This window comes from Haliaeetus leucocephalus, unplaced genomic scaffold (genome assembly GCF_000737465.1).
Source record: "Haliaeetus leucocephalus isolate CR32 unplaced genomic scaffold, Haliaeetus_leucocephalus-4.0 Scaffold101, whole genome shotgun sequence".
Classification (NCBI taxonomy): Eukaryota; Metazoa; Chordata; class Aves; order Accipitriformes; family Accipitridae; genus Haliaeetus; species Haliaeetus leucocephalus.
In genome coordinates this window covers 619,324-629,975 of record NW_010972537.1, presented here as the reverse complement: position 1 = coordinate 629,975, position 10,652 = coordinate 619,324, and the positions used below count along the sequence as shown (strand labels likewise).

General features: G+C 41.9%; 1 protein-coding gene across 1 annotated transcript in view; it reads right to left on the bottom strand.

Moving 5' to 3' along the window:
* Nucleotides 1-7,217: 7,217 nt before the first annotated feature.
* Nucleotides 7,218-10,652, bottom strand: part of CRY1 (cryptochrome circadian clock 1) — a 43,845-nt gene continuing 40,410 nt past the window's right edge. Inside the window, exons 12-13 of the mRNA XM_010585455.1 lie at nt 10,089-10,160; nt 7,218-7,849 (exon numbers count right to left, since the gene is read on the bottom strand). Of these exons, the coding sequence (XP_010583757.1) occupies nt 7,782-7,849; nt 10,089-10,160 (140 nt within the window). The 3' untranslated portion in view covers nt 7,218-7,781. The remainder of the gene's footprint in view (nt 7,850-10,088; nt 10,161-10,652) is intronic.

Sequence of the window (10,652 nt, the reverse complement as noted above, 5' to 3'; positions counted from 1 at the left end):
TTGAGCAATTAACAGCAGTTTCAATTACTCAGAACAGAACTTTATAAATATTTGCAAATTACACCCTACCTATTTTCACATGAAGAGTGGCAACCCATGAGAGAAATCTCCCTAGATCAGAGGTACGTCATCTGAGGGAATCCTGAAGGTCAAGGGTTCAAGAGATATTTCAAAATTATCTTCTTAATTAGAAGCAGCACAGCCTACTCTGCTGTGTGCAGAAGGGCACCAGAACTACGGATAGAAATTAGAGAGGGAGATGGGAGGGAAACTCTGCCAGCGGGTTCTCCTTGCAAGGCACGGCACAGCAGGGATCCCAGCGGGAAGAGATCCCACCCCTGCCTGCCTCCAGCATCCAGCGGAGACGCCACAATCGTCAGACTGCAGTTATCATGGGAGAAAAAAGGACCCATTCATCTATACTTGTCCTGGGAGAAGAGACTGGTTTGGAAATGAGTGCCCTTGCAGACAAGAAAGATTTCTTTGGGTGGGGGTGGGATCTGGGTTTCCTTTTTGCGGCACTGGAGGCCAAAAGACACTTAGATTGTAATCATTGCCACGTTAAAATCTATCATGTCATGATAGCTGTAGAGACAGAAACCCACCCCAGTTCATCTGATAAAAATAGCTAAGATACATGGGGAATGGAATCCACCACCAACTTGGTGAAGCCGCAGGAATCTCTTTCCATTGTAAATATGCTCCATACGACGATGCCAGCTCTCGCAGGAGTGATAGTAAAACATAAATCACACTAACTAGTAACAGGACCCACCAAACAATGCAAAATGCCTAGAAATTGAGGCTTGGCTCCACATGCAGAGAACTGTGTCTAAACTTGGAGCATTTGCTAGGGTGGCTGGAGGGGAGACTCAAGGCTCTGCTCAGATCACGGGGAGGAGGACTTAAATGTGGGACACAGTCTACACAGATAAACCCACACATCTGCCTATTTTGTTGCTAGCTCGCTTACGGGGAGATTATAGGTGCTCCCTGTGTCTAACAGACAAGACCCAGGTAAAAGAGTACTAGTTTGAATTTGGTCATGAGCTACAGACCCATGGTACCTGTATGAAAGGGGATATGTGCCTATCAGTTTCAGATGAGAAATAATATGCTCAAAACTGAGACTCTGACTACATTTTGCTGTCATTAATTATTTAGAAACCATCTAAATCTGGATTTGGATCCTGAGGTTGGGTATGCAAATTTGAAAGTCTTGGCATGCAAAACATCTCCCAAGGCTTCACTTTTGTCACAATTTTCCACACACATTAATGAGAGCAGAAAGAGGAGAGCGACTTCTCTCGCCAATGCATATTCTACCTGCCCACTGATTCCAAGGGATGTGCACACACAGCCTGAAAATAAGCCCAAGATTTTCTGTTGGCAGTAGTAAACTGGAAATTAAATGAGGGTTCATCAAGCAGTGCCGTTGTGGTTTCAAAATTACATTATTCTTTATCTGGATCCACAAATACACATTTGATTAGGGCTGTAAGCACATAACAAAATGCCTTGCAGTGCAAATACTACACAGTCATAAAGATAACATTTCAATAATTTTTCTTCTATCTACAGACTTCATTACTTTGGGTGACGTTTTGTGGCATGGAGCATAAAACTGTAATAAGTCTTTCAGATACTACCTTCAAACACGCACTAAGGTAATTTTTCCTTTACCAATTGTGAGTTGATTTTTTTTACATGTCTACTGAACACTTTTGTCCTTAAACCAGAAGATTAAACCAGCGCTTTCCAAAGTGTGACCATTTACAGGGTCTAAGTCTTGTCTGGAGCCCGCAAAGAGTCCTGTTAATGGCAGCTGCCCCCCCGCGAGCCAGCTGTTTACTCAGGCCCAGGCAGCTACAAGGAATTAAGGAATGGTCCTGAATTCTCCCTGCGGTGACTTGGACTACAGAAGTGCAGGCCAGGCAACTCTGCCCGACTGCAAGGTGCGTGCTGCCCTGCAAATGGCTTTTGTTGCACAGCCCCTCAGCTCGATTCTCCCCATGTTACCCAAGAGCCAAGCTGGATGACGTAGCTATCGAGCTTTACTGAAACACTCGGTAAGCACCCAACACCATAGCCTCGGTAAGCACCTAAAATCACAGCTTGTTCAGCCTCGACACAAGTGCGGCGTAGAGAAAAAGCCTCTCGTGAGCTCCAGCTTCTCAGGCAGAAGTCTAGCAACAGGAGCCATGGCAGAGGAGGGGTCCCCTCATCAGTAAGCACTGTAATTAGTAGCATTTGATGTCACAAACAAAATCAAGGCCCAACTGCGCTAATTGCAAAAAAATACACACATGCAAATTCTTTGCACAAGGTGAGCTGCTTTCTTAGGCGCCCAGCCATGCTTTGCTGAGCTGGCTGAGCACACAAGTGCTACCCTGTAACGCTCTTCCCTGGAGGGGCTGATAGTAGGACTGGGACCAAACCCATCACAATCCCCAAACTCTTGGAAACCAAAGCCATAATCACTGTAAACATTTCAGAAAATTGTAATGTTGTGTAATACCTAAAATACCTGCAAAGGATCATTTCTTCCCCTTCTCGCCCCCGCAAAAAAGGCTTATGTTATTAACGGACTAATTATCCAGTTAGTCAAGACACAATGGATGCTAATTTATCCATGCACCCTCATCTGCCAATGCACTTCCACTTCTTACCTGATTTTTTGCTTCTTTCCTTCAGCTGGCTACTTACCTTACACTGTCCATTTAATTTTCCTTCTTTGCTCTCTAAGGTTTCTGTAAAATCCTTCCTTACTTCCACCATCTTTCTTCCAGCCATTTGCCAAGCTTCCCTGAAATCTCCTCCTCTCGTGTGCACAGCAGTCACCCCGAGATCTGAATGCAACATTAATGACATTTGCCGTGGCAAGCTGTTCCTCAGAGCAGTGCTCTCTGTTTCTACCTGCCACCAGGTAAAGATGAGTTTGCTTAAAAATATTCCTAGTTTGGATGGGGTAAAAGGGACTTGAGAAACACATATAACCCAGGTAATTAAAGACCTTGCCATGACCACATGGTCTGAAGCTCTAGAAAGCCAAACAGACCTGAAGAAAATCCTCCCTCTCTGTAATTGCTGCCTATAAATTGCTCTTTTATTAATTATTTATGTGTTTACCAGCTACTCCCAGTTAGAATAATCACAGCTAACAAGATTATTATCTTGTGCTAAGTGTAATTAGCAGAGATAAGAAAATCAGAGAAAAATATAATTTACCTGGCATTAGGTGCACAAGCTTCCACTAACCACAGGTCCTCAGATGCGATCCCGCACATTGGCTGCACTTCAGCATTTTGCAGCTCTTTTGTAAGAGTTTCAGATTGTGAAATTTGCACTAAGACCTCTTGCAAGCAAGCAAAGCAACAGCATCCTGAAGAGAGAAGCTGCTTCTGGGTATCTTTTCCATTTTCTTTTCTGCATCTTCCCTCTTTCTGTTCTGCAGGAGATTTTGTAAAAAATACTGAAATCAACTCTATTTACATTTTTTATTTTAATATTGAATTAATTTTGCATTTGCAGTGCACACAATTCAAAACCCGGAGTTTAGATCCCCTGAAATCAACGTTAAAATTATCTCTCTATGTCTGCTTAAGATTTCCCTGGGCTTTTTGGATCAATGTAAATTTCCCCTCTACCCAGAAACATTCACCACCTTTGAAATTTTGAATTTCTGGAAAAAAAATGCAATAAACAACTGAGCTGAAAGCTGACGTAATGGCTTAAGTGTGAGAATTTTGTTTGTTTGGTCCTTTAAGGGAGGGAATTCTTGCCCAAACACCATTTTTCTATTGGAAATAAGGAGCACAAACAAGAGAGAGGAGGGTCTCTTTCTATCCTCCTTCTTCTAATCTAATCTAAACTAATCTAATCTAATCTAAAACAAAGCAGAAGAACAAGGCTACCAAGCAAGGTCTTGTGCACAGAGGCCTCAGGAATGGGCAGAGACTTACCTGAGGCTGCTTAGCAGGTCTGTGATAGAGCAGAGGCAAGAACCCAAATTTCAGGGGTCCCTGTGCTCTGTCACAGGGCTCCATGCTCCGGCCACAAGGGTCCCTGGGGGACAGAGACAGCCCAGGAAATGTTTCGGGTACGTAAAAGCTTGACTACGTTTTCAAAAGCCAGTTTTTAAGTAATCTCTAGGCAAAACGTATTTAAAAACAGACTGTATGTTTATGCAGGCAAGCACACGGGGCAGCGCTCCCAAAAAGCAACTTTTAGAGTAACAGATAGGGTTTCTGATTTGGAAACACAGGGTAGCTCTACAGCACTTTCTACTCATCTCCTCTTCCCCAGCTGCAGGCAGAATATCTTGCATGACCAAAGAGCCGGTTTTTCCCGGCTTTTTTTTTGGTTTTGAGAAAAACCAAAGTTCTCGCTCAAGGGCAGGCTTAAACTCCCGTGAGAAGATGACCTTGTACTTTTGGGTGGGTTTTTTTTTTTTTTTTCTCCACAGGCCCTGCTCCGCTCCCTGCCCGGAGGCGGGAAAGGCTGCGCGCCGGCAAACCGCCTCCCCCCGTCCCCGGCTCCCGGCCCCGCTCTCACAGCACCATCTACAGACCGAGAGGGAGAGAGCGGCGGGGAGAGCCGGGCGAGGGAACGTGGGGAGGGGAGAGGAGCCTTCCTCCCGCTGCCCCCCACGGCAGGGGAAGGGAGGCCGCGCTGTGAGGGAAGCGCCGGAAGGGCGGGAAACGCCTCAGCCGGTCGGGACGCTGTGAGGGAAGCTGAGGCCGGACGCACGTCGTGTCACTGTGGTGAAGGGCTGCAGGCTCCTCCGGGCGCCTAACCTCCTTATGGCTTGTCTTTTTCCCTGCCGTCTCATACCCAAAAAAGCGACCGAGCCCAAACTACCTGTAAATACAGGGGATGTGATTCTGGAAGCCAGGCTTCAAACCACCACCCAGGGGAGCAGCACAGGCACTCAGCTTCGTCTGCAAACTGACTTTTCCTGACAAGGTGGAGAAGCGGTGAACACGTGCCGGTATTGCCGCTTGCTGCTGCTCCATACTCCCGCCAAGTACAGACAGGATTTCTAAGTTACGGGAAGGTTCATGCAAATGCTGCTTTTCTTCAACAGAAACCAGTCAACTATGTTGCTAAGCCCAGCATAAAACTCATTTCTGATTTTGAACTGACAGGTGCTTCTCCGCATTCCAAGTTACCCCAGGATCCCCTCTGCCAGCCCTTCGCAGGTTTGCTCTCAGCGCGACTCCTTCCGTTCCCCTCCTCTCAGAAACCCCCATAACCAGGTACCACCAGTACGAGACAGCCTGCGCAAGCTCCTTTGGAAACACTCAGTTCCTGAAGGCTTATAAGACACTTGAACTTTACTTTTCGTCACAAATAATCAACTACAGTTGTCCCTCGGCACTTCCAGAACACATTTTCCTGGGGTTTGGTTTCCAAAAAGCCTAAGTCTGCAACACTCCTCTGCCCACCCCCTACCAGCTCAGGGAAGGGCCAGCTAAATCCCTCGGGAACTGAGCTTTCTCAAGGAACACTTTAACAGTTTAAGCTCCATTTCTGGAGGAGAGGTCTAATAAGAAACAATATCCTGGCCCTTATCCATACTGGGTTTATAACACACATCTGACTCCTCTCTGAAAAATCACAAGGGGGTAGCGGGGGCAGGTGGAGAAAACCTCTGCATGTTACAAGAATTTTGGTCAACTTTTCTGTGCACCTGAAGACTCAGCCTTTTTTATTTGTTTTTGTGGTCAGAGCAAGTACTAGTGGGAGGGAAGAATATGAAGCAAAGGACTTTTATAAACGTACTGCTACTCAGAAGGCAACTTCTCCCCTCTTTCACACTAACCTACTTACAGACCATTTCTTCTACTGCAGTCCTGACACCAGAACCCATTCAAGCCAGCACACAAGTGAAACATCTTCGTCACATTTTCCTTTGCTAACCCAAGGACTTGCCTACACCAAGATGACAAATCCTCCCTTTTGCAATTAAGGAGGGGGGAATTAACTTACCATAGAAATTAACTCCTTGGGAAATGTCTTTTTTCAACTATTGAATTTCCAGACTGGTTGGGGGAAAGGGGGTATTTAAGCACATGTTCTTACCTTGATGAAGTTTCTCTGTGGGAGTTTCATAGCCTATTCATTCAAAAAAGCTAGGTGGAGTGTTTCATTTAGGTGGTATGATTTCTTTTTAGTGTAAGTCACCATAAAAAAAACCCAGTAAGGTCTTGACAGAATAAAACACCTCCTAAGACAGTGTAGGCCTATAGTCCATGTGTGTCCCTAGGAAACATCTCCATTCTACTTGGACTGACCTGTGAAAAATACTTAGCATCTGCTTCTCCATTCTCACTGTTGAGATTTTTTCTTCAAGATCAGTCAAAGATTCTCTGCCTCAGGACAGTAAGCATGCCCATACTTTCTTAGAAGTAAATCTGATTTTGCTGTTGTATCCAAATCTGTATGCAGAAATATTTACATTAACTATTATCTAAAATCTAGGAACAGGCAAAACCACAGTTTATTCTGCAGCAAGTGCCCTGCTGCTTATGTTGCCAACCCATAAATCTAGTCTGAATTTTAAACTGACACACAGAAGTGCCCCATGACTGGAAGTCACTCATGTGATACTAAGAACAAGATAATAATTAACTCCTCCCACACGAGAATTGATTTGTGCACGCACTCAGGTAGGTAACTGACCTAGTTATATCTAAATGGAGTAATTCAGACTGCTTCTTCAGAAATCTTAATGGTCTGAAAAAACATTTACATACAACTTACCTAAATATTTGAGACAGTATTGACTGAGTAGTCAGCAAACTCGACCTGTTCTTAGAAATCAACATCCTCCAAGAGCAGCAAATTAGCTGCAGTACAGGAAGGACTACCAGGCTATCAGGCAAGTTGGAATTACAGCAAAAAAAGACCCCCTAGATTTTGAAGAAATACTTAATACATTGGTGAAAGACATTTGATGGTAAGAATACATACATGCATGCATGCGATTTCAACAAAAAGACCTGAATAATTTGGGTAGTGTTTTGCTTCAGTATCATGAAACTTGTAGTGAGAGGTAATATAGTTCACTGTTTGTTGCTTCCAGATCAAGTCCAAAAATTGTATTTCCCCTTTTTCCTGAAACAGTTTTGTTTGGAAATACATACCAGAGCAATAGCATACACAAAAGACAGACATAGGTATCTATATATACAATTTTCTTTTATTAACAAGGTATGTCATTACTGAACAAGGCAACTGGGAAATACAAGGACTGGACATACACATGAAAATTTTACAGCTTCACAAAAAATTGGCATATGACTTATATACAGATGTGATTAATAAAGGTTACAACTCTACTGTATTTGATTAGACACAGTCCTAAGCACTTATAATATGAAAATATGAAGTTGATCATACAGAGGTCAAGTTCTAGAATCTGAAAATAATAACAATTTTAAAACTCAAAACCTTCTATGTCCATCCATTTTACAGAACATCACTACAGCTTTTCCTACTACCATATACATGAAAGATTATCAAAAATATATCAATGGGTCTATCACTAACCATGAATGTTTGTATTTACATTAAGTTAGCAAATTCTTCACCAAATATTTTATATACAAAACTCAATTTGCCCTTTGTGAAAGAGTCATTAAAAAGTTAAAAACCATAGAAATGCCAGTTAGAAATAATGCATTCCAAAAATTGGACTTGTTTACAACAACTGAGAAAAATTTGAAAATAATTTATGAAAAAGTACATCATTTTAGTACATGTACTCTCACAACACTTTAGTTCCAATACAGAGTAGCACGAATTTTGTCCTGTGTGTTGAGTGGTATCTTCTCTTCCAATAGCGCTGCAAGAAAAAAGAAAACAAATTATTCTTAAGCAGTTTGTCCTGAGTCTTTGAAGAAGGCGGCAGAAATAATCAAGGGACCAATATTCTTTTCCCCCTTCTCAGTGCAGGAAGCCCTAACCCCATTTGTATTGGCCCAAATACTCAGAATTCTTATTTCTTACTCCTTAGAGGCTAAAAGGGGAAGGAAGAAAAAAAAAAAGAAAAAGAAAAAAAAGAGAAACCCAACAGCCTCCATACTTTAGTACTATTCAGAAGGCGCACATCCTTTTGCCAGCAGTGTTTTTGAGTATGATCTTGACTGATTTTTGTATTTGACTATAATGCTTTTGCAGCATGCTTTGAACACCCCTAACAAAATCAGTCTTCTCTGCCAAACTAGAAACCCCTCCAACCTGTCTCTCAATTGAAAAAGAGCTTAGACAGGAACCAGACGTTCGCTCTGCAGGCACTTCTTCTACACAGACACGAGCACCTAAGGAATTCTGCAATACAAAACATGGATGCTGAATGAATCTACACATACTAAGGATTAGACAGCTACTGAAACATGGACTCTCTTGGAATTACGTTCCACTCAGGCCCATCCGAGTACCAGAAATCAGTTTGAGAATACAGAAGCACAGTTTACAGTGCTTCCAGTACGTGAGAAAATAGCAGATGGATCAATCGCTAAGGTCTCAGCTCACTTCAAGTGACAGGCATTATGGAAACAATGCTGTGGTTCTTCACTGAATCAAATCAGTACAACACAATTGTTCATAATGCACCACAATAACTTTGTCAAAGTGCTGACACCACATAACAAGCAAAATTAGATCTTGTTGTCAGTCAAATCCAAATGAAGTGGATTGAATTTCCCTTTTTATCTCTAGAGATGCTGAATGCATCTTCTATGCTTGCTGTATGAATCTCCATCTTCCAATTCCTTCAAAGTCTTTCCATGTGCTATTATCTCGCCTGTGTGCTATTCTTACTCTTCAAACTCCATAAGGACCAACTCTTAATTTGTTTTTTGTAAAAGATAAGGATGGAATGACATCTCAATTGCCTTTAATCTATGCAGCTACACTCCTAGTCTTGAAATCTTGCCCTCTCTTGTTTCAGACAGCCCTCTATTCCTTGGATTTCCTCCTAAGTAATTCCTCTTGTCTTTCAAGTCATCTTCCTTATTCCTTTCAAATCAAGCTCACTGGGGGAAGGGATATAACATCTTTGGCCTTCTCTTTTCTCTACCCTGTTCCTAAGTAACTTTATCCAAAACACAAAATCCAGTTACCTTCTCTATTTTGATGATTTCACACACACCAAACTCTTTCTTCAGTTTACTGCTTCTCTCGACACATCTTCACACCTGTTCATGTATGCCTATCTAGCAATGCCTCCTTCTCCAAATTCAGGTACTTTTCACCACAGCTTTTCTTGACAAACTTCAGCAATCTGAGCATCCTGCTTCAGTTACAGACCAATGACAAACGCTCACGTCTTCAAATCTTTCTTGTCCCTACATCTTTACATGCAATTAACTACATCAGCATTCTGCAGGTTTTCTGCAGTCTCCCTCTAAAACATGTTCTGCTTAGTCCACTTGCATGTCTATAACTCTAATCCAGGCCCTGAGCCTTTCCTTTTAAGTTGTGTTAGTCTTCTGATTCAGGTCACCATACATTCACACAAACAGTGCTGCTGGCACAACTTAAGATGAGATGTGGGAGCAGAGAGTAACTGAAGCTACATAAGCAGCTCTGCTAATGTAAGTGAAACGACAGTTTATCCATCTCCCTTTCATTAACACCTTGATCTCTGTCTGATAATCTTTGGTCTGGTTCTATTTTTATAACTACTTCGTATCTCATACTTTGTAAACTCTCTAGAGCCACGATTTTGTGTCATTTGTACAGTACCTGGAACTGAAATATTTACAGCAATAATTCAGGATCTTTCGCATTGCAGTGATATGAATGTTATCATAGACACAAAATCTGTGCAGGAATTTACTCATTAACAGGGTAACTTTAAGGTGTCTCAGATCTTACCAGTTTAATTTGTGCTCTGTCGCTGGACTTTTGGTCCAACGCTCTGAGTTTCTTCTTCTGGATTTGGGCGTTTCCCTGCACTAATGCCAGTACCAAGGGCCGTTCTTCCTGATAATTTAAAACCAGTATTTACATTAAGATTCTATTGCACCTTTATATATTCAGGAAAAGCTTTTCAGTTTTTTTGTTGTTCTTTAAATTACCTGCTTGCAATAAGTGTGATTGCTGATTGTCTCCATGAGCATAGTGTAAGATACTACTTGCTTGACAGTAACCTGTTCAGATACAGTAGATATTTATTAAATAAAATTTAGAACTGCAAGCAAGTGTACAACTACATTCTTTACAACAACAAAAAGGAGCCAATTGAATTATTTTCCATCATCAAGAAAAATCCTGCCAGAAACCATACTGAACGCAGAAGAGTTCTTATGCAAAAAAAAAAAAGTCTTCATGGCAGTCTACAGCAGTTAAATATATATGCACTTATCCACACACAGTGAACAATATTAAGTGCATACATGTTCATGTGTTATATTTGCAACAAGCAGAATGTTTGTATATCCAAACACTTTAATTCCAAGTTGTTATAAATTTTAACATTTGTTCTGCCAAGTCTCCTCATCCTTTTTATTATTCTGTTATAGTAATACTAGCGAATCCTTAGCATAACTAAGCTGTGAAAAAAAAAAAAGGCAAGTAAAAGAAAGATGCAGACTATTTTCTGGTTCATGTAGACTATCCACCTTGACACTGAGCGCCCTGCA